Source organism: Nyctibius grandis, chromosome 3, assembly GCF_013368605.1.
Source record: "Nyctibius grandis isolate bNycGra1 chromosome 3, bNycGra1.pri, whole genome shotgun sequence".
In the NCBI taxonomy this organism is placed as follows: domain Eukaryota; kingdom Metazoa; phylum Chordata; class Aves; order Nyctibiiformes; family Nyctibiidae; genus Nyctibius; species Nyctibius grandis.
The window spans coordinates 102819436-102843626 of record NC_090660.1 but is presented as its reverse complement, the minus strand read 5'-3'; the positions used below and the strand labels follow the sequence as shown (position 1 = coordinate 102843626).

General features: G+C 38.8%; 1 protein-coding gene across 1 annotated transcript in view; it reads left to right on the top strand.

The window, feature by feature from the left end:
* The window catches only part of WASHC5 (WASH complex subunit 5), a 30269-nt gene extending 9093 nt beyond the window's left edge, over positions 1-21176 (top strand). Inside the window, 26 exon segments of the mRNA XM_068396682.1 lie at positions 84-236; positions 3304-3417; positions 4547-4718; positions 5574-5701; positions 6659-6788; positions 7914-8026; positions 8658-8824; positions 9465-9540; positions 10254-10364; positions 10482-10622; positions 12066-12146; positions 12826-12868; positions 12871-12929; positions 13574-13621; positions 13624-13668; positions 13670-13753; positions 14448-14572; positions 14978-15140; positions 15879-15981; positions 16084-16163; positions 17694-17797; positions 18272-18401; positions 18520-18616; positions 19014-19167; positions 19444-19531; positions 20776-21176. Of these exon segments, the coding sequence (XP_068252783.1) occupies positions 84-236; positions 3304-3417; positions 4547-4718; positions 5574-5701; positions 6659-6788; positions 7914-8026; positions 8658-8824; positions 9465-9540; positions 10254-10364; positions 10482-10622; positions 12066-12146; positions 12826-12868; positions 12871-12929; positions 13574-13621; positions 13624-13668; positions 13670-13753; positions 14448-14572; positions 14978-15140; positions 15879-15981; positions 16084-16163; positions 17694-17797; positions 18272-18401; positions 18520-18616; positions 19014-19167; positions 19444-19531; positions 20776-20832 (2766 nt within the window). The 3' untranslated portion in view covers positions 20833-21176.
* The last annotated feature ends 3015 nt before the right edge of the window (positions 21177-24191 follow it).

The window sequence follows — 24191 nt, the reverse complement described above, 5'->3', positions numbered from 1 at the left end:
ACTCTTTAATGTGCCCCATAATGTTTGCAAGTGGTTTATGTTGCATTATATTATTTCTGTTTTGTTTTGTTCCCTTTTCCTAGGTTTCTGCATATCCGTTACCAGAACATCGCAGCACTGCCCTGGCTACTCAGGCTGCTATGCTCTATGTGATACTGTATTTTGACCCTTCTATTCTTCACACTCAACAAGCAAAAATGAGAGAGATAGTGGATAAATACTTTCCAGATAATTGGGTAAAAAATAATTCTGTTTTAAAACTGTCCCCTGGATTTAATGTTATAGGAACAATTTACCTTCTTTTTACAGTGTGCATTATAGAAAATAATAATTTCCTAAAACTAGAATAGATTCTACTCTGGGGAAGTTTTGCTTTGTTCAGAATGAAGCAGTCTGAATCAAACCTTCTGGTTGTGTGGAAAGCTATCCTTTGAAAGTATTAATTACTGTCTAAAATGGTTAAATCAACCACTCTGATACCATTGTGGTGAAGTGAATCATAGAAAAATGTAGGCTGGAAGGTAGTATAGGCATCTTCTAATCCAGCCTTTTCCTCAAAGGAGGGCTAGCTTCAGAGTTAAGTAAGGTTGCTTGGGCCTTGTCCAGTTGTTTTGAAAATATCTAAAATGAAGATCTACAGCCTCTGCGGGCACCTGTGGCTGTGCTTAGTCACTCCGAGTTGTAGCTTGTGACTGTTGCCTCTTGTCTTTTCAGTGTGTGCCTCTGAGATGAGTCTGGCTCAGTCTTATTCTTAACTTCCCTTTAGGTAGTGGAAGACTGCAGTCAGATCCCTTACTCTTCTTTCCTCCAGCTTAAGCAAACTCAGCTCCCATAGCCTTTACTGACATAGCCTTTACTGACATCCCGTAAGTGTCTTAGTGGCCTTCTATTTGATTCATTCCAGCTTGCCCATGTCTCTCCCATACTGAGGAGCCCAAATCTGGACACATTTATCACTTCCCTCAGTCTGCTGGCTACAGTGTGGCAGACGTAGCTTAGTGCATGGTTAGTCTTTGTTGTCATAAGGCTGTATGGCTGATTCACGTTCAGTTTGTCCACCAGGACGCTTGGGTCCTTTTCTTCAGAATTGTTGCATGGGCAGTCAGTTCCCAGATTGTGCTGTTGCAAGTCTTTGTTTTTTGTCCCAGGTGCAAGACTTTGTATTTATTGTTACTGAGCTTCATATGGCTTCTGCTGGTGAATTCTACCAGCTTGTCAAGTGTTGTGGTTTCAACTCAGCAGGCAGCTAAATATCATGCAGCCGCTCACTCACTCTCCCCCATTTCCCTCCCTAGGGAATGAGGGAGAGAACCAAAAAGGTAAAGAGACTCGTGGGTTGAGATAAAAACAATTTAATAATTTAAATAAACTAAAATAATAATAATAATTAATAATAATAATAAAATATACAAACAAGTGATGCACAATGTAACTGCTCCCCACCCGCTGACCAATGCCCAGCCCGTCCCTGGCTAGCGATATCAGAGGAGAGAAATCCTGAACCCACAATCCCAGAAGACAGAGCCAGCTTCCCGGCCAACTCTCATCTATACACTGAGCGTAATGTTGCGTGATATGGAATATCCCAGTTGGCCAGTTTAGATCCGTTGCTCTGGCCGTGCTCCTTCCCAGATTCTTGTGCACCTGCACATGAGCAAAGCACGGGAAGTTGAAAAGTCCTTCATTTCTTAGCAACAACTAAAAACATCAGTGTATTATCAACATTCTTCTCATACCAAATCCCACAACCCTATTCTAGCTACTGAGAAGAAAATTAGCTCTGTCTCAGCTGAAACCAGGTCATCAAGGCTGCTCTGAATGACAGTCTTGCTCTCCAGCAATTCCCCCCATACCGATGTTATTTGAAAACTTGTTTAAGGATTTATTCCACGCCATTGTCCAAATAACTTAGAAGCAAAGCCTGTCATTCTATGCAATTCTAGAGACCTTTTCAGATGCAGTGATCAACGTGGAATTACTGTGTGTGTCAGTATTGATTTCCGTGCAGAAGCCCTAGTCTGGAAAAAATCCTACTGAAATAGGCTGGCGTGTAGTGATAGAGTCCACAGGTAGTCTGTATCAAAGGGAATCAGACTTCACAAAGAAGCTGTAAACTGATTTGTGTATCTATCTCTGTTGGTTTCAAATTGTATTCTTCTGTACCATTAGCAGAACACTGAATAAAGGAGGGAAGAAACTGTAATAGCTGGCTATTTTACTAGACATTAAAACCCATCAGTTTCTGAAAAACTGCAAGCTTATTTTAGAAATGAGAACTTGACATTGTGACTTTTTGATTGTGTCAGAGTTTTTATTCACTTGACTTCATAGTACAGACTTATTTTAAGACAACACCTATCTTCTTGTGATCAGGTATGGATGAGTTCACTGCATCGTGCAGAATGCTTGACTCTTAGGCTGGTTTCAAATCATTGTTAGCAGTTGAAGTGTAGCTTTTTAGGGAACTGTCAGCTGCAGGAAGTAATGAGCTTCACTTCTGCAATATGAGATGGATCCTCATATCAGCAGACCAGTATCCCATTACTCACTTCCTTTTGATGCTGTCAGAAGAGCTCAGAGACTGACAGTGTGCCCCTAGATGTAATCACTCCTGGATGGAGGAATATTGGAGCAATAGTGTGACAAAGCTCATAATGCCACAGCTCTAGATACCCTTAATCTGTGAATAACACAAGACTTACATTTCTAATCAAGTGTCTTACAAACACTTGTAATTCAATCACAATTCTGTATTTTTAATCACACTCAAACTTGGGCTAGGGGTCTGAAATCAGTTCCTTTGTGCTCCTTAAAAATCACAGTGGGGAATCATAGTTTCCTTCTGTTTGTGTTCACTGTAGAAGATGCGTTACAGTGCAGTTTTGTCCCTTGGGCATCCTTAGAGTAGGATTAATTTAGATTTTTTTTTTCCCCCTCTATCATAGTCATTTCCCCAGTTGTTTTTGTCAGTCTCCTACATAGCGTCACGGAAATGAAAAAGAATTCATAAGTTCATGGCGGGGGGGGCGGGGAAATAGAGGCCAACAATCATTCCTAGTGACTGAAACTGTCAGCTTGTTTTCAGAACTAAGCTTCTAATTAACTGTGTGCCTTTCATTTTGAAGTCTTCTTACTCCTTGATTTCCAAAGGTGGTGGAGTAAAGAGTACAGGTACCGAAAAAGTTCAGTTACCTCATATTCATACCCACGACATACTGCTTTCTACTCATATTGCTAAATGAAAAGTATGTCTTCTTAATAAAAATACAAGTGCAACTTCTTGTTTTCTTCTTCCAATCTTAGGTTATTAGCATTTACATGGGAATCACTGTAAATCTAGCAGAAGCATGGGAACCCTACAAAGCCGCTAAAACTGCCCTCAACTACACGCTGGATCTTTCAAATGTCAAAGAGCAGGTACATAAGCCAGAGTTCAATATTTTTAGCAAGTTTCAAGCTGTGTGGGCACCTCAAGTATAGTACATGACATCAATAGTATATGGGTCTTTTTCTCTTGAATACAATGATTTTTATTGTATTCAAAAACAATACTTCGAGTACGTAACTTTGTGTTGAAAATACTTCAAAGTTTCAAAATCTGGTCTTCACAGCATTGCTTGTTTCAATTCCTCCTGCAGTGTTTGTTTCCCCTAAAAGTTTCAGGATTGTGACTCAATTGAATAGAAGCTAGCACTCATCACCATGTTGTTCAATATTGGGATGTCTTAAGTTGACTTATGGTGTTTGGTCTTTCATAGATAACAGTTTTAGAAGTTACACATTCATGCTGACAGCGTAGCACTCAGGCAGTTTAAATGGGGCCTCCCCAATTAATTGAACAATAGTCTGGAAAAAGCATTTGATTTAAAAGAATGATACTGTAACATTGCATGATGCAATGCAGTTAGTTCTGTTTATGGGAAATCATTTTTTCCATGCCTAAAAAACAGTGAGTCATATTGGTCTGTTTGTGTGTGGCAGGATAGTAATTCGGGCATTTTGCTGGATTGATGGTAGCTAAATACCTCCGTAGAATCTGACCCCAGTGCTCGGGAAAGAACATACAGAAGTGTCTAATTAGGGGAACTGTACTATATATTGTCTAATAAACTTAGGGAATATGAGCAGACATTTTTTCTTAGTCTTTAGGGAAGAAGTTCGCTAAGTGGAACTGACGTCTAATTCATAACAAGTATTTCCATTCTGGAATAGATTTTTGTTGTTACTCTTTCTCATTAGGCTATAAACTATTAGTACCATTTTCTAGGAATGATTTCTAGAGAGTAAATAAGCGAATATAAGAAGTTTACAAGTCTGCATTTTCGAACCATTATGCTTCCTGCTTAGGCTCTTTGCTTTAAAATTTAGCTTGCATCCTTCGTCATGCAGTTGTAGTGTATGATTTTGTCTGCTAGTAATGATAAGTTTTATAGCAGTTTTTTGATCTGTGCGCTCTTTAAGTTCTTGGGAAGCCACAGTCACGTTGTACATGATGTATTCCATTTGATGCAAGGATTACATTGATGCAAGCTTTGTATATTCTAAGGCAAGTAGGTACGCTGCAGTCACTGAGCGAGTGCACACTCAGGTGCAGCAGTTTCTCAAAGAGGGCTGTCTGAGGGAAGAGCTGGTGCTGGACAATATTCCCAAGCTGCTGAATTGCCTGCGAGACTGCAATGTGGCAATCCGCTGGCTGATGCTTCACACTGCAGACACAGGTAAAACTTCATGCTAGACTTCTTCAATCCTGCTGTACTGGTGCTTCATGTTACGTCCTGAGGGAAGTTCAGTGTGCGCTGCTGTTGAAGTCAGCAGAGTTTCATCTGCTGTTTTCAATAGATTTTTGAGCTGTTCTTTTGCTAACAGTCTCCTAAATTCTTCGGCTGAAACAGCACACATGCATTTCCTTAATTCTTGCGAGCAAGACACAGATGTAAAAAGTAGTACAAGAAGTCATGATCCTGTTGAATAATACTCTGCAGAAAAAGTCTGGTAACTTTATATTTTTCTGCCTTGTCTCTCAAAGCATCACTCTGAGAGTTTTATCTAGTACCGAAAAGAAAGCAGTAGCCAACTTTTTAATATCATAGTAATTAATAGTTTAAAACCAAGGTTCTTATTCTGTTGAACTGAAATTCAACTGAAACTGTTGAATAATGTCTCTGAGTTTGGGTCTGTAAACTTACCTATTTAGACATTCTCTTTGTTGAATGCTTGTTCTGTCTTTTGGGCTTCTTGGTATGAGAGAGGGCTTCCGTTACGCCTCTGTGTGTTTTCTGTAATGGTTTCAGAAATGTTTATCTCTGGGCTTCTCAGTCAGGTGTACTAAAATCACATTTAGTTTGCAGAAGCCAGCAGAAGAGTTAAGAAGGCTGAAGCACCACAGAAACCTTAATTATTTCCTATTCTAAGGAAGGGTTGTACAAGTGTAGTCAGACAGAACAAGCGGGGACTTACATATCAGAGCAAAATGTTTTTGCTTTCAAGCTACTAAAAAAAGAGACTGTTTACAAAGATTGAAAAGCTTGGCCAAATTCTGTAACGGTGGAGAAATGTTGTCATTCCATTTTCAGCTTGTGATCCAAATAACAAACGTCTCCGCCAGATAAAGGATCAAATTCTCACAGACTCAAGGTACAATCCCAGGATCCTTTTCCAGCTTCTTCTGGATACAGCTCAATTTGAATTCATTTTGAAAGAGGTAATGTGCTGCTGCCTTCTTCAGTATTTTCCCCTGAATGGCAGAACAGAGCTGAAGACATGAATAGTCGTAGTACCTTTACTGCACAGTCCACTTACATGAAGAATGATTATTTTGATCTGTTAATTGTGAGTTTTCTATAGAAGATTACTATTGCTTGGAAGTGACTTTTGCAGTCTTCTCAATAACTGGCAATTTTCAGTCTGACACAACATGTTTATATTTACTCAGAATTTTGCATGAACATCCTGATAACAGGCATAATAAAATCTGTTGAGGAAGCTGCTTCAGGTTTTATCACAGAATCACAGAATGTTAAGGATTGGAAGGGACCTCGAAAGATCATCTAGTCCAATCCCCCTGCCGGAGCAGGATTACCTAGATCGTGTCACACAGGAACGCGTCCAGGCGGGTTTTATCCTGCTATGCCTCTCTTTTTCAGGCTTTCTTTTAAACAGACAAAAGCCTACATATGTTGAGGATAAGCTGCTAAGAAAACTCTTACGCCTATGTGTGAATTTCTGCCATTTCTAAAAGATTCACCATTAGTGCTCTGGTACTAACCTGGGAGAATATATAAGAGTATACTTAACTTCACGTACATGCTTTTTTGAATTGGATTTCTCTGCACAGGCTGAGATGATTATGCAAAATGTAAGTCAACATTAGACCAGAGTCTTGTAGGATCTCTAAGCTAAAAAAGTTACTGGATATTTTTATAAGTGACTAAAAATCAACAATATCTGCACCATATTGTTTTTTTAAAGTTCATTTAATTTCTGTCACACTGGCTGTATTTCTTAATGTTTTTAATTTTGTATTTAATATTCTGGCAAGATCTTGATGTTATGTAGTAATCACTGTAAGTCAGTTCCATCTGTTTTCAGTATTTTATTTCATCTATTGTAGTATGCCTTCTTGCCAGTTTTGTAAAGCACATGCTTCATTTTTCAATAGATGTTCAAGCAGATGCTGTCAGAAAAGCAAACAAAATGGGAGAACTATAAAAAAGAGGGATCTGAAAGAATGACTGAGCTTGCTGACGTCTTCTCAGGAGTTAAACCTCTTACTAGAGTGGAGAAAAATGGTAATTATTAAAACTAAGCTGTGGGAAAAAAAGTAATTTTGGATTTTATTTCTAAGCTGATACCAAAAGAAAATACATGAGGCTAATACTGATAATAAGAAAAATTTTAATGTCCATCAGCTGCCATAGAGGTCTCTCTACATACTGTCTTGTTTAGGTTTTCTGCATATATTCCATGTGTAAGCCATATTTAGTTACCTAATATTTAGATGGCCATATTTTGAAAAATTTTTTTTATTACTTTATTTAGATATGCCAGGTAAGACTATGAAATGCCAGTTCAGTTTTCTCTGAATAATGGAGTTCATGTGACTGTGTTATATGTACAAAGGAGTACGAAGATCATGCCCGTTAAATATGGGGATGGTTTAACCTCTGCTCTCATTCTTTCCCTAGTTGTAACCTTTTTTTCTGTTGTATCAGCATTTTTTCAAACCTTCTTTTACTTCTCTTCTGCACCAAGTGGTATCTTTCTGATTCTCCAAGTTCTCCAAGGACTTGAAAGCATTGAATCTGTATTTCTTTCCAAATTTCTTGCTCTGTTTGTTGAAAGATCTTTTTTTTCTTGAACTGCTGTAAGAATAAGAATTGTAAATCAGTCTCTCATTTGATCAGGCACACTGCACAAATTGTCAATGTAAGGGCAACACTTGTGACCAATCCAAAACAACAGAACTTAGAATACAGGCAATTTTCTCACTTGCTTCCACTTCAAAGCAGAATTACTTTACTGAAATATTTGCCTTTGTCTTTTTGATGTCAGCAAACTTGTATCTAAAGCATAGAAAATGCAACACCAAGGCAATTAACGTTGTAAAACCATTCATAAAACACGAATTTATGATTTAAAGGGCTTTATCATCTTTGTATGTATTTTATAATGCCCATTTGTGCTGGTAGTTGGTTGTTTTTAATGTTGTAAGTGAAACTTAGCTGAGCATTTGCCCCTTTACAAGTCTACATGTTCAACGACTAGAAATGTAGGAGATTATTTTAAAAGTCTTCATCTTACTCTTACATGTATAGCATTGAATATTTTTTGCTTGTTTTGACTAGCAAGTTCCCTGTCTTTGTTGATTATCATACATGCAAAGATTTGATTGAATTTTTCTTGTTCTTACATAGAAAATCTTCAGGCTTGGTTCAGAGAAATCTCCAAGCAAATAATGTCTCTAAACTACGATGATTCCACTGCAACAGGCAGAAAAACTGTGCAGCTGATACAGGCGCTGGAGGAGGTATGGCAAAGAAATTTTGAGATAAATGACCTCATCCTTTTGAAAAATAGCATTTGATACACATGCACTGACTTCCCATAGATGAGTTACAAACCAGATCTGCATTTTAACAATTGTTTAATTGTTAATCTGTAGATCTTTGCAGTTTTATATATACAATAAGCAGGGCTTGCTTATAGACCCTGTGATTGTAAAATAACAGATATAGTGTGAAAAATCGTGCCACCTGCACCTGAGGATTAGTAGGGTTTTTTGAAGAAATGAATTTAGTATTAAACATTCTTTGGCAACATTACTCATTTTATTAGAAATTCTGAAAATTCATTTGAAGCTAGAGAGGGTAATATGAAAGGCAAAATAAAAATAACCGTATTTGTTATGTGTACATTTCTTCTACTTCCAGGGTATAAAAGAATATTCAGTGTGTTGTTTCACAGTACACTTCCTCAAGTACCTTTGTGAAATTTATTATTTAATGCACTTTAAAGTAGGCCAGAATTTAAGTGTCTTACTATAATAACATCCTGAAGAAATGTGTCAATTTACTGATTCTATTTGTATTTCTGTCCTTAAAGATGGAACAGAAAAAAAAGAGGTTGTATTATGGGGTTTATTTCTTTCCTAAATATAGGTCCAAGAGTTTCACCAGCTGGAAACTAACCTGCAAGTTTGCCAGTTTCTGGCTGACACCCGCAAATTTCTCCATCACATGATCCGAACAATCAACATTAAAGAAGAGGTCTTGATCACCATGCAGATAGTTGGTGATCTTTCTTATGCTTGGCAATTAATTGACAGGTATTGTAGCAGGAGCTTTTTCTTCTAAGTCAGTCATCATTTGCAAAACTTGTGGGAAATAACATGCATAAATGTTATTAGTACTATAAACTTTCCAATTTAAAAACAGTCTTGAAGCCTTCTTCTGTGAGTTGTTGAGTATATTTAACTCTCATCAACTTGAATAAGAATTAACAGCCATCCTTGTTGTGTTCTTAGCTGCAGGTTAAGTGATGCTGTAACTTTTTACTGTCTGTCCTGTTCTAACTATAACAATTTTGTTAAACTTCTGTCTCCAGCCTTTAGTCTAGTTAAGTATTCTCCAAAATACTGGAGTTTCTGTTTCAACGAAAAAACAAACAAGGAAAGACAAATGTCAGAGAACTCCTTTTCCATGGTGTGCTTTTGCTGAGCTGCTACTTCATTACCTTGGCTGTTAATGGTCCCTGATGCCCTCTTCTTTTGCCCCACCTACCCCTTTAGCTTACGGTTTTTTTCTAGCCAGTATCTCTTCAGACCAAAATCCTCCTTTAGTGAAGTTCTGTAGTGATCTCCTGTGCCATTTCTAGATTACACTGGTGCTGGTGACATATGATTTAAGAGTTGAAAATAAGAATTTCAGGAGAAGACGCTGATCTGTTTTGTTTGTTTCCTACCCCAGCTTTACGTCTATTATGCAGGAAAGCATAAGAGTCAGTCCCTCTATGGTAACTAAACTCAGAGCCACTTTCCTAAAGGTAAGTATGAACAACAGTGAATGTACTTGAACACTGCAGGTCAACCAGAGCATTTGTTAAATTAAGGCTTAAGGCTGTGAAGTCATAAAAGAGTCAAAGCTTCCTTTTACCACCGTATTCTATATCCAGGTTTTTTACACTGTATTAAATTAACTCAATGCTAGTTTTAAAGAAAATAAAACCAAGTTATGCATATTTTTAATGCAACCAGTTATATTGCTGCTGTTAGGCAAATAAGTCTCATCATCTAGCCTCTGATCGTTACACTTAATTGCTGGAGACATTGATGCATAGATGAGATCCTCTGCATATGTATCAGAGGAGGCTGAAGGAGTTACAGAAGTTAATTGGCTGTACCCTTTGTCTGTCATGATGAAGATCTGTCATCAGATGAAAATATTTTATGTAGAAATAAGAATGGGAAATAGCATGGGGTGGAGTGTAAAATTACAACAGGAAAAATATCTCATGCAACTGATAAGATTTGTAAAAAAATGAAGAAGGGGAATGTAGCATTATAAACCGTTGAAGTTTTTTGACTTTTAACAATTATTCTTTTTTTTCTGTTGGCAAACCTGATGTTTAGACACTGCTCTTTAGGAAGAATCTAGTGCTTTGAGTTGTAGGTTAAGAGCCTGAGTAAGAGAGTTCAAGCATGGAATTTACATTAGAAAAACAGACATGTGAAGTTAAAATGTTAACTTTATTTCTAGCTCGCTTCTGCTCTTGACTTGCCACTTCTCCGCATCAATCAGGCAAACAGTCCCGACCTTCTCAGTGTATCACAGTATTATTCTGGCGAATTGGTTTCCTACGTTAGAAAGGTAGGCATTTGAAGAGACGTAATTGTCTTGTTCTTTAATTACTTTTCCTTAATTGAAAATTCATTATGTTTAATGAGAATATACTGACTGTGTTTGTTTCTTCTCTCATTTACAAAGGTTCTACAGATAATTCCAGAAAGCATGTTTACATCTCTTCTCAAAATTATAAAGCTTCAGACTCATGATATTATTGAAGTTCCTACTCGCCTTGATAAGGACAAGCTCCGAGATTATGCTCAGCTTGGACCACGATACGAGGTGCAGTTAAAATAGAGAGTTCTGAAAAAGCATACCTTATAGGTGGCCAGCTTCAGCCTAAGTTCAAATAGGTACAGCTCCACAGAGTTATACTTCTAACAGTGAAGTTGGATTTGGTGACTGGTAAGAATTAAAATTGACTAGTAGTAATGTGAGTATACCTTAGGTTTCCTGAGGATAGCTGAATAACTTTTGCTCTTCTGTTTGTAAAAGTTTAAACTTTTGATCCTGTAGAAAAGTAGAGGAAAACTAAATATATTTATAAATGAGGGCAAAGATTTTTGGATTTATTTATGGAGGGGGGAAACCCTAAAAAGCCAAGTCTGAAATGAAGCCCTCCACATTTGGAATGCTTGTTCCAGGAGAAGGAGAAGGTCGAAGACTGAATAATCCAGCAGGGTTAAGCTTTTTGTTGCCCTCAAATATGAAGACAGGATGGAGGCACATTGATTTGTTCAGATAAAGCTGCTATTGCTCATTGGCTTTTTGTGGGTTTTTTCCTGGACTGTTATCTGTCTGGAAGACTGAGCAAACATTAAAATTATTTGGTTTTATTTTTAACAGAGGAAGATGGGGCGCAAAAACCTGAGTAGACGAGTAACTGTTTCCCTCAAAGAACATATCTTTTAGCTCAGTTAAGATGCCAGCTGCTTCAGCAGTTTTTGCCAGGGTGTTTTGGCTTGTTAGGTTAATCAGAGGTGTGGCCTCTGGTTAAGCTGATGTTCAGACCTGAACACTAGGTTTAGACTACCCCATTAAACTTTGTAAAGTCTGTTTATTTTGTGTGGGGGTAGGAATGGAGGAGGAGGCAGTATTCAGTAATATTTCTTTCATTTTGAGGAGATAGAGGGGAAACTGTTTATCTCACACAAAAGCTTTTCACTTTTGATTTCTGTAGAATCGTAAGTCTGAACTGTGTTGTCTCTATTCTATATTGTAAATGTCTTAAAGGCAAAAGACTGGCTTGTCTGAACTCTCAGCATAAGGATGCTCAACTAATAATTTAAAATTAAGTGAATGTGCTACTGTATTAAATCAGTGGAAATATTGAAGTAGACTCATTGCTGGCAGGAGGCTTTATTGTGGAATAACTACTTCAGGCTGTGTCCCTAGCCTGCTCAAAGTACCAACTTAGAGTTTTATCCATGATGTTTTGTACACACGTGATATAGCCAGCCAGGTCTTTCCTCCCATAATCTCCATAAAGCCTCTGAGAGGGACCTGTTCTTTCCTACTGGTGACACACCTATATTGATCTAATTAAAAGAAAGATTGTTATTGTACTGTAAGTAAGTCTAGAACAAGATGTAAAATTGAAAGTGTATCAGTGCAAATTACTTTAAAATAGGAAGCTACCACTGGGAAAGATGTTTATCTTTTTAGAGTAATTATTTGAATCTATTGAATCACTTCAATAAATTGTATTTCCTCTTTCTATTAAAGGTTGCCAAGCTAACCCATGCGATTTCAATCTTTACTGAAGGCATCCTTATGATGAAAACTACTTTAGTTGGTATAATCAAGGTAATGTTCTATTATTCCAGTAGGAAAAAGTCATTTGGTGGCAATTAGCGCTTTAGCACAGATATTTCCACACATTAAGCAAGACCTTGAGGAAAGATAACAAGACAAGAAAAAATAAGTTTGCATACAAATATTCAAACAGCAATGCCTAACTTGGCATCCAGATAAGAACTGTATTATTTAAGGTTGTTCAGAACCCACAGTTCTCATTGTACGTAGATTCATCAACCTTAATTGAAAGACTTTTTATTTATTTATTTCTACTGGAAAAATTACGGCAAGCTTTTCTAAAGAGCTCTTTCTTCCATTGGCAAAGACTGCTCTTCCTACGTTAAGATACCTCTTTCAGGACTTCAGGAGTGAGCATTCTTGAAGACATATACACTTCTTAATGCATTCTGGCTTTTTATAATTGTACAACATTCTCAACAGGTCATTAACAAAGGTTGAATATGGGATCTACAGACCTTTACCATTCAACTTAAATGATTCCTTTATATCTGGTGGAAGTATTTAAATATTTATTCTTTGGACAAGCACTGGTGGGAAAGTCCATCTGTTTGTTAGCACTGCTTTTGTATTACATCATAAGTACTTAGTATCTTTCTTGGTACAAACGAAATCCTTTATAATTTTTTCATACCTTTCTGACTTAAGAAAAACTTTTTCTTCTACTTAGGTGGACCCAAAACAGTTACTAGAGGATGGAATAAGGAAGGAACTAGTAAACGGGTAGCTCTAGCTCTTCACAGGGGACTACATCCTTTAAGCCTAGAAGCCAAGGTGTGTAGCAGCTTGATGATTTTAGTTTTTTATTTATCTTGGTTTGCTGGGACCGCTTTTATTCGACTATCTTCTAGAAATAATTTGTACACTATTTCTGTATAGATTTCCTTTTTGTAAAAAAAGTACACTTTTTGAACATCTTAAAGGTTATTCGGGAATGCCTTATTTGGATGTTGACACTGAGTTTATAAACTGCTAAGAGTACTTACAATTCAAAAAACATATTTTTATTCTATTGCCAAGTGTCCTGTCAATTCTGAGTTCACAGTTCTTGGTCTTTTGTGATTGACTGATGACAACACATGATATGGATAAGCAGGTAAACCTAGAAAGGCAATGGACAGATGACAGAAATAAGGAGTGTGACTCCTTGTTTGGGGTCCTATCCAGAGTCTTTAGAGTCTACCAGATCAATCAATAATACCCACTGAAGCCTAAAATAAACATTATAACAGCGGGGATGGAAAAAAATATTTAATAAGAAGAATTACTTCAGATATCAAAACAACCTTGATAAATTTCTCAGTGCTTTCAGTTCTGCCTGGAGCATAGTGAAAGGCATTTAGAAGCCTTATTACATTTTCTTTGTATTCTACCTGTTCACAGTTTTGGTTTTATCTTTTTTTTTTTCCCATCTGTAGCCAAGCGAACGTGATGCCCAAACTGAAGAAATGGCAGCTACAATGGATGGGGTTTCCATCGATCATTTGAATATATCCAGGATATGTCAACATATATGGTTAAAAATTTGGCAAGAGGAAGTGTCTCGTATTATTAACTACAATGTGGAACAGGAATGCAATAACTTCTTAAGAACAAAGGTGCTAGCCAAAAACAAGAATGAGTAAAAAGTTGATAAATATCTTTTTATTTGCATGTTAAAGCTTGTGACTGATGGAGCATATGTACCCCATTGTGCACAGTTCATACTGTTGTGACTTAAATTAAACATGTTAACTACTGTGTAAAACATCTGCCCCTAGCTTTTTCTGAATGATTTCAGCATCCCCACCGCATTGGTTGTACATAAGAAGAGCAAAGAACCCAAACAGAATATTTTAATATCTTCTGCCAGTGAACAATATCCTTCTCAAAGAAAACAAAAAATAACTACTGAATCACAGTAGTTCTCTCTGTATCTATTGTTAGCCATGAGAATGCAGGCTTAGAAAGATTGCAGTAGTTACCAGCTCTTTTTGTGATATTTCACAAGTGGTGGAGTGAATAGATCATAAATTGAGCTAACAAAATGGTGGCTAGTCTTACTGCAGAAAGGAGCAGATGGAATTCTCTCCAGAAGTGTAGGTAGTTCTCTCAGCCTCCATCCTTCTCTTTTGCTTGCTCTTTGTCATAAGACTTCGCTTTATTCTGGTTTTATAGTGTTCTTCTGTGTGTAATTTACAATATTGTTGTACAATATACTACTTTTAAATTAAACAAAAGGAATTCAATTTCTAAGCGAATTAAAAATGTGCAATGGTAACACTGCAAATTACTCTAAAACTTATTTTTCAGATTCAAGACTGGCAAAGCATATACCAGTCTACTCATATTCCTATACCAAAATTCACACCTGTGGATGAATCTGTAACATTTATTGGTCGACTTTGTAGGGAAATCCTGAGGATCACAGACCCAAAGTAAGTACTGTGTATCACAAGCTGTATTATAGCGCCATGCATTGGATTGCTCCAATTCCAGCATATACAAACAAAATCTACAACAAATAGTTTTTCTGTAGCTGTCATATCACCATCTTTATGTAAAAGCAAATTTACCCAATCCATCCTGTACATTTTAAATATTAGTCAAGGAAAGTTGTGATTTTAGTCTAAGAAGGAAAACAGTATGTTACACAAATGGAGGAGAGGGAAACCAGGGAAGGGTGACAGAACCCTTGTGGGGAGAGGAGTGACTAACCATCACCTGAGATACTTAGAGAGTCTTTCTAATCTCTGCCTGAATAAGGTCACTCCTTACTCAGATTATCACAGGAACTGTCTGCAGCTTATTCTGAAGTAGTTGTTTGTTTAATTTTTCCTCAGAATCACGTGTTATATTGACCAAATGAACACCTGGTATGATACCAAAACTCATCAGGAAGTAACCAATAGTCGTCTCTTCTCAGAGATCCAAGATACTTTAGGTACCTTTGGTCTCAATGGTTTAGACAGGCTGCTGTGTTTCATGATTGTGAAGGAGCTGCAGGTAATTTTTGAACTTCTGTTTCCAAAGGTCACGATGCTTTTATTGTTTAATAACTTCTAGTGAAATAAAAAGTCTGTTAATTTTTTGAAATGGCAAATTGAAATGAAAAACATTTGAAAAATGTGTGCTCAAACCCAAAGGTAAGAATTTCAGTTACAGATAAAATTATGAAAGTTGGTACTCTTGAATAAACGGTGCTTTGTAACACAAGGTTATGCATTACATTAAATAGTGGTTTGCAAGGATTGCCTTTTGAAGGATTACACTTTGTGTATACTCAAAAGTTGATCTCAGGTCAACTTCTATTTTTCTGGCTACATATCAACAAATAATTAGATTGTTTGGGTCCACCATGCTATAAATAAGGTGTCAGTTCTATATAATGACTTTTTCCCTAATACCTGTGTGTGAAACCAAGTTTGTTTTCTGAGAAGAATCCAGTCCTAGCCTGGTTAAAGATTTTAAGAAAAATAAGTATTGATGAAGACAGTTCTTCCTCAAAAATTGAATTAATGGTTGTCTGCAGTGGGTATTATGTATTGACAAGGGGGATCTGCTAATTGTCCTAACACTGATTAGCATAACTCAGAAAAGCACAAAATCTAACTATGGAATTTCTCGACTCTTCATCTGTGGAAATATTCTTTCCCTGCTGTTAAAAAATTTGGCTCTTTTACCACCAAGATTCAGCATAGAGTACATGTGTGAGGATTTTACTTATTTCTTTCTTTTATTTAGAATTTCCTCAGTATGTTTCAGAAAAATATATTGCGTGACAGGACAGTACAGGATACCTTAAAAGCACTTATGAATGCTGCCAGTCCTCTCAAAGGAATTATAGGTAAGTGCTTACTGGAAGAAAACTATTGTCTTTGTACACTTGCATTTATTTCTCTTCTTACTTGTTCTTTTTTTTAATGCCTCACCCTTCTTCTTTTCTCAGCAAATTCAAACAAGGTTTATTCCACAGCAATTGCAAAAACCCAGAAGATCTGGACAGCATATTTAGACTCCATAATGAAGGTAGGTTTACGTGACTCAGTGACGCAGAATTCACTCTAGGCTCTTCGGTTGTATACTTTAATCTGCTTATTTTACAGTGTTGTGTTATGTTGACCTGGAATTCTGTAACATCATAAGTGAAGCAGCCCTGGATTTGCGAGAGCTCCCGAGCTTCGTTTGTATGGACAGCTCACACTCCAGAAAGTGCTTAGCACTGAGATTCATATGTCATAGTTTGCCAAAAGTGGGGTCTGGCACTAGAGATCTGATCTGGGAAGACCAAGTTAGTGCTCGGTATCCGGAGCTCTGAGACTCCCCGCAGTTCCTTGTGAATGTAACGTACCTAAGGCTGAAGTTCGGAGCAGTAGCATTTCCTGAACTTGCCTTTTTCATGCAGCAGGCAGTCTACCATGCCAAAAATTTAAACAAGCTATCCCATTAACGTGTCTCTGTCTTCTTTGTAATGATATTTTGCAACCCATGTTTTTCAGAGTACTGTGAATGTTTGTTTATGTTACTAAAGAGAAGAGGAAAGGTCAGGGAAGGAAGGGGAAGGTTGGCTGCAACAAACCTCTCTGTTGGTTTTTATCCCTGCCGTTGCTGACCCTAAGGTCTAGGGAGAGGTGGGGAGAGGAGTACAGGCATTTTCACTTACCAGTGAAAAACAAGCAAGTAACTGGGGTTACCTGCTACCTTTTTAGTGCCCTTTTCCCACTGCCTGTATTTGCAACCATGATCTGTGTGTAAATCTTGAGCACGGTGACTGCCCCTCTCCTTTGAGTGCACTGCACAGTTGGGGTCTGGCAGTTCTGACTGCAGGCAGTCTGAATCAGTGCTCTGTTACCAAAATGAGGAAGTAGCTCCAACCACTATGTATGTCCCTGCTTTGGGCAGCTCTACAAAGGCTGGTAGGTGTAATGAGGACTTTGTGTCATCTATTTAACTGTAAATTGTTACTCATTAAGTTTTTCCTTAGTTTCACAGAATCACAGAATGTTAGGGATTGGAAGGGACCTCGAAAGATCATCTAGTCCAATCCCCCTGCCGGAGCAGGATTGCCTAGACCATATCACACAGGAACGCGTCCAGGCGGGTTTTGAATGTCTCCAGAGAAGGAGACTCCACAACCTCTCTGGGCAGCCTGTTCCAGTGTTCGGTCACCCTCACCGTAAAGAAGGTTTTCCTCATATTTATGTGGAACCTCCTGTGTTCCAGCTTGCACCCATTGCCCCTTGTCCTGTCAAGGGATGTCACTGAGAAGAGCCTGGCTCCATCCTCATGACACTTGCCCTTTACATATTTATAAACATTAATGAGGTCACCCCTCAGTCTCCTCTTCTCCAAGCTAAAGAGACCCAGCTCCCTCAGCCTCTCCTCATAAGGGAGATGTTCCACCCCCTTAATCATCTTTGTGGCTCTACGCTGGACTCTCTCTGGCAGTTCCCTGTCCTTCTTGAACTGAGGGGCCCAGAACTGGACACAGTTTGACTTCACTCTTCCTTTGTTGCATTCAGTATAACACCCCACCCTTTTATTTGTTTGTTTCAACAGGTTGGTCAGATGCAGATTTTAAGACGACAGATTACCAATGAATTAAATTATTCCTGCAGATTTGACTCCAAGCATTTGGCTGCTGCTTTGGAAAATCTCAATAAGTAAGAAGCAAAATGTGCTGAAGAGCTGCGTGTGTCACTGTGATATAATTATTATCAGCTCAGCAATCCTTAAGATCTAAACGTGGCAAAATATGGAGTCTGATTGTATTCAGGTTTTTGTTGATGAGTGAATTTGAACCCAACAAAAACAATAAAAATAAATAACTTGGCAAGTAATATGTATGAACATGCTAGTGGACAGCGTGGCTTCTAATTTCATTTGGTTATACCTGGATTTGAGGTCACAGTTGAATGAGAAGTAAGAACAGTGAAAATGTGTGGTGCTGATTTTGAAACAAATACGATGTTTGTAAAAAGATATTCCAAAAAAAGGTGGTTTACTCTTGCTTGTAACCATTTACAGGTTTTGTGACTTTGAAGTTTTAAAATTAATATGACCTGTGGCATCGTGTAAGGTTTATTTGGGGATAATTCAAGTAAGTATTTGATATAATCAATTTATTTTCCTTTTAGAGCAATACTGGCTGACATTGAAGCACATTATCAGAACCCATCACTACCTTATCCTAAGGAAGACAACACTCTTTTGTATGAAATCACAGCTTATCTGGAAGCAGCTGGCATTCACAATCCATTAAATAAGGTCAGGCTTACATTCTCGTGCTTGGTACAGTTTGCTTTTTCTATTTTATTGATTATTAACTGAGAAAAAAATTAATATTTGGAAGAAATGTGTTCCTCTTTTTTTTTTTTCCCCTCAGATCTACATAACAACAAAACGTCTGCCATATTTTCCCACTGTCAACTTCCTGTTTCTCATTTCCCAGTTTCCGAAACTTCAGTACAACAGAAACTTAGGTATTGTATAAGTTGTTTGTCTTAAATCTAATGAAAACTTACGTGAAATTATCTGTAGAGAAGACAGTAAAATTATCTGCATAGAAAATACTCGGTTTCTGACTTCAGTCCATCATGTCCTGGCAGGTTGGTTATAATACTGAAGCCAAATACAACGGAGTACGAAACAGAATCCAAACTTCTGACATTCTCATTCGGTTTGCCTTAGTTAATATCATTAAGCCATGTGCTATGGAAGAAATGCAGTTGTTACATTAGTTGTTAATTTTTATGTGTGGGCAAGCAGAAGAGGAGGCACAGCAAAAAAAACTCATGAGAGTATACTATATAAGTTTGCTATAAAGAATATGTTCCGTTTTATAAACACGTGGTGTTTATTTTTTTTTTTCCTGTGCAGGAGTGGTGTGCAAGCGGCCAGCTGATCAGATTGACTGGCTTCCTTTAGTCCTGGGACTCCTTACCCTGTTGAAACAGTTTCACTCAAGATACACAGAACAATTCCTGGCTCTGATCGGTCAGTTTATTCGTTCAACGATGGAACAGTGCACAAGGTATCCAGGGTTTACTTTCTCCCTAAGTATCACCTCTGGGAAGAGGGCTGCAGTAATAGTATCACTGCTGCTTTTTCAGCATGTTTTTCTAGCAGAGTATATTTGACATAATAATAACAACAACAATATATTTGACTAAATATAAGATTAAAATACTGTTTCTTTTTTGTAATGGAATCACATGGTACCTAGTGGAAATGGTGCATTTTCATGTAATGTTACCCAAATAACCAATCAGCTAGTAAGAGTATGATCCTCATGGTGGTTTAATTTTAGCCAGAAGATACCAGAAATGCCTGCTGATGTAGTGAGTGCCCTCATGTTCCTGGAAGATTACATCCGCTACACAAAGTTACCAAGAAAGGTAAGAAAGAATTCCATGTCTCTCTCAGTATGCAGCACTGAGCAGAAGTCCTCTGCAGAGGAGCTAGATCTTAGTTTATGCTGTACTTACGTACTAGCAGTTTGATCACGTATACCTACTCAGGAACATGGCATCATCTGTAGATGAATATCCAAAATAATGGACTTGTGGAGCTTGTCCAAAAAGCAGTATTGGCCCTTTTCAGGTGTTCTGTAAAAGACTGCCAAAAGGAAATACAGATGAAAAATCCGTTACCTGATGGGAATGGGTCATAATGAATTCCTTTACCTTGTACAAATTGTATTGCTTGCATACTTTGTGTAACTGTTCTTATACTAGTCACAGTATCCTTATGGAAAATTTATTTTCTAGAAAGTAGAGAGGGGATAAAAAATATAGAAAGGATTTCTTTTTCTCTTAAATCTACTTTGTGTGGATTTAAGAAGTGTCTGTTCCATTTAATCTTCAGAGAGCATGTACATTGCTGGGGGGCTGTTGGGAAGGGAAGAAATAAAATAGAAATTCTGAGATGTTGCAGAATTAAGTAATAACAAACTTAGCAGTATTCTAAATGCAAGTCTAAATTTTGGTGAAACACCATCTCCAGTCCTTGATTTCTTTTCCTTCCCTTCCTGCCAAAGGATGGCTTCCCAGGCAGCTTCTTTATTTCACAGGCAAGGGAACCTCTGAAAGTCTGGGCTTGTGGAGAGACTTTATTTTAGGGTTAAATGCAATTTAACAGCATTTGAAGATGATAGATTATTTATATGTGGTATTAAAAATAAGTCATTATCCTATTTGCTATAGGTTCTACCTCAGTGTTTCTTGAATAAGCCATTTCCCAGCTAATACTCACAACTAAAAGAGAGAGAGATTCTTCCAGTTTCTCTCTTCTTCCCAGCCCACAGTGCAATGTAGCAGAAGGTCCGCGTGTCAGTCTTGCAGCTGACATTCCTGGTACCTGTGCCAGCTTCCCCTTCAGCCTGGTGCTATGTGGAGAAGCAGCAGTGAGGGTGTCAGGGTTCCTCTGCTCTTACACAGATGATCTAGGCACTTCCTCACAGCCCGGGGCTTGCCTTGCCTGCCTGACACAGCATTCCTCCTTCCTTCCTTTGTGCACCAAGCGAGAACACAGTAGTGGTGTGGGCGTGATTCATAGATAAGACGTGCTCGTTAATGGATGAATAGAGCGTGCGAATGAAAAATGAAGAAAACCCCTGACTGTGCTTTCCTGTTTGCTTTAGGTTGTTGAAGCGCACGTGCCTACCTTCATTTTTGATGAATTCAGAACTGTTCTGTGAATATGAAGAAGGACCAAGTCTTTCCCCCAAACCCAAACCAGGGAGCTGGGGACCGAGGATGAGACAAGTACTGCTTTTCAGAACTGTGTCTCTTCTGTGCGTTAAGGCAGTACCTACAACTGTATGAAACATAACCTTCAGCACCAGTCTATATAATTAACACTTGTTTAAATCTTGGCATGATACGCAACTTGTGTGCATTTTGTACTGCACATTATAAACACTGTATGTAATTGTTTATATATAAATCATTTTGGTTTTTGTTCTGAAGAACTATTTGTGGAAGTTTGACTTTTGTATCACAGATGAACAATGAAAGTGGAAATAAAAGTGTTGGATAGCTGGCCAGGGCTGATGATTCTGAAGTGTCAATTTTCCTGTTAAAAGAACCATTAGTGAGGATCAATATACAGGGAAAAGAGGTTTGGTGTCTGCCTCTGTACTGCAAAAAGTTAATTTTCCTCTATAGAGGGCAGAAAAAATAATTAAATATCCACAGCTGAAACGTCCTGTCATGCTATTTAAAGGGGTTGTGGCTCAGCCCTGGGAGGAGTGCAGCCTGTCCCCAGTGTGTCACCCACTCCATCACGTTCATGACATCCTGCTGACTGGGCCTACCCAGCAGGATCTCAGGGAGGCATGGAGCAGTGTCAGGGATGCCATGTGAGGGCAGGGTTGGGAAATCAGTACAAGGACAGCAAATGAAGTACAATTTTCAGGCATCATCTGGCAAGGAGCCTGCTGGATTAGGGAAACAAAACCTCATACAGCTGAGCCCCAAAACAAAACTGATGTGCAGATGTGGTACTGACGCCAGTTTATCCACACTAAGCACAGGTTTTAAGGCCCCTGTGTAATGCAGCAAGGAAAAGGAAGCAGTTTGTATGGGGGAAAGGTGAAAACAGAGCTTTCTAACAAGCCCAGCAGGCTGTCTGCCTTGTGGTTGGGCTGGGTCCTAAGCAGCCTTGCAAACCTTTTGAGCTGGATGTCCTTGTTTTGGGAGATGATGTTGCATGTTGGAGTTTGAGGCTAAAAGGCGAAGGGAGGCTACTACCCCCTGTCCAGGCTCAGGCAGTCACACCATACACAGAGACACAGACATACACACACATACCGCCCCACCAAAACCTGTGAAGGGACGAGGCAGTGGAAGGACAGTGCCTGCCATCCTGCCAAGCAAAGCTCACTAGCAAGGTGGGCGTAGCAGCCAGGATGCAGACTTAAGAGCCATGCTGGTGGTAAGAGCCCCACCACCACCAGTCCCAAGTTGCATACGGCCTTCTGGGTGGTATATAAGAGATTAACTGCAGGGTTAGTGGTAAGTGGACAGCTGGACAATACACGGGAACCATTGAGGGCCTCAGTATTTATGGAAGCCCTTAACCCAGAAATATGTGAATTTAAACCTCTGGCTTTGACGTGTTGAGGCTCAGGTCACCCAGGGTGTGGGGGAAGCGAGGAGCACAACACCACACCTGATTGGTCAGGTCAAATCCATGGAGCTACTTCCTGATACCCCGTCCCCTAATGACAAAGCTCTTACTAAGTGGGCCAGCAAAAAATTAGGGCACATGGGTGTCCATGGCACCTGCAGATGGACTTGAGGCCAGGGCATCCCACGTACCTGGATGCCACTCCAGAGTCAGTGCAGCAGGGGGTGGCGTCTGTAAGGCATTGAAAACCAAAAAGCTGCTTAGCAGCCTTATGGGCAGCTCCGAGGAGGCCAGGCGAGCAGCGAGAGGCTGAAGAACGTGCAACGGTAGCAATTCAAGGATGAACAACGTTGTGCTCATACTCTGCTTGCTCCAGATCCCTAGAATTAACATTACTTTTTATTGGCTTTTTATTACATCTGTAAATTTAATTGTAGAATACCATGAGCAGACTGGCATGGCCATCACCCCTGTTACTTGTGGCTGAGGGAACTGGGGTTGTTTAGTCTGGAAAAAAGGAGGCTCAAGGGTAGACCTTATCACTCTCTACAACTACCTGAAATGAGGTTGTAGCGAGGAGGGGGGGGGCCCGTCTCTTCTCCAAGGTAACAAGTGATAGGATGAGAGGAAACGGCCTCAAGTTGTGCCAGGGGAGGGTTAGATTGGATATCAGAAGAAAGTTCTTTTTCCCTATTTGAATTTATTTTTAAGCTTTTCCTTGAGAAAGCTCTAAACTTTCCCAAAACAAATGCACATATCCTGTCCCCACCGGAGACACAGTTTCCTAAAGTTGGTTAAAACACGCAGAAAACAACGCATTAGGGCTTTTGTTATTAAGGTAATTATTTATGATTAAACTTTTAAGTTTTCAGTTCTGTTTAAGAGTTACACCGGACCCTGAAGGAAAAGCAGATTACAAGGGGCAGTTCAAGGGCAGTGTAAATTACTGCTGTGACTCAGCAAGCAGAAAAAGCAATCATGATTTTATTATTAGGGAAAACTAGTGGCCACAGACAGACTAGAAAAAACACTCTGGAAAAATACTTGTAATTAGTTTCTGCAGCTGAATTAGCCCGTAAACATCCGCAGGCACCTTTCCTGTGCTCCAGTTCATCACAGTATGCCTCAGCAGGGAATTTATCCCTGCATTTCTTCTTTAAAACACTCTATTACGCCCAAAGTCTCAATAATGCTTTAGGAAGACCTGACTCTGAACTCATCTGCTTTGGGGTGTATCCACGATGCCAGAGTTAACCAGCATTCCTCCCTGGAAATCACCATCTCATGCTTTATCCAGGTATAAATCACCAGTGCAGGGATTCCCTTTCACCTCAAGCAGGTACCAACCGACCAGTACGTAGCATCCCACGGAAGCTGAAATGCAGTTTATGCCATTTTTAATTATGATGCTTAATTATAACCCCTGTGACTCTTCAGACAAAAACAGAAAAATTAATACTTAGCATAATTACAGAGGTATAATTCTAGCAGACATCGATTGGTTATACCCATGATATTTTCTCATCCTTCCACATAATCAAAATAAGTAGAAACCCACAGAAAACAAGGCTTCCAGCTTTCACATTCTGTATTTTTAAAAAAGTAACACAAATAAGAGATTAATGAAAATCATTACATCCAAATGAATTAACATCCAACAATGTCCTCCATCTTCAAATTCTCCATCTATAGATCTTTGTAATGCAAAAATTAAGTATCAAGCAAGAAGGAAAAAAAAACTAAGTTCTCGTTTCCCAGGAAACCCCACCAGAGCAGGGGCTCAGGACCGAGCTGCTGCTCAGCACAGAGGGTGACGGTCACTCCATGCCACTACAAAACCCGTCCTGGGAAGGCTCCTGCAGCAGGGTCACAGCCCGGTGCTGCCCAGAAACCAGAGTTGCTGCGGCTGTAGCTCGCCCTACAGCC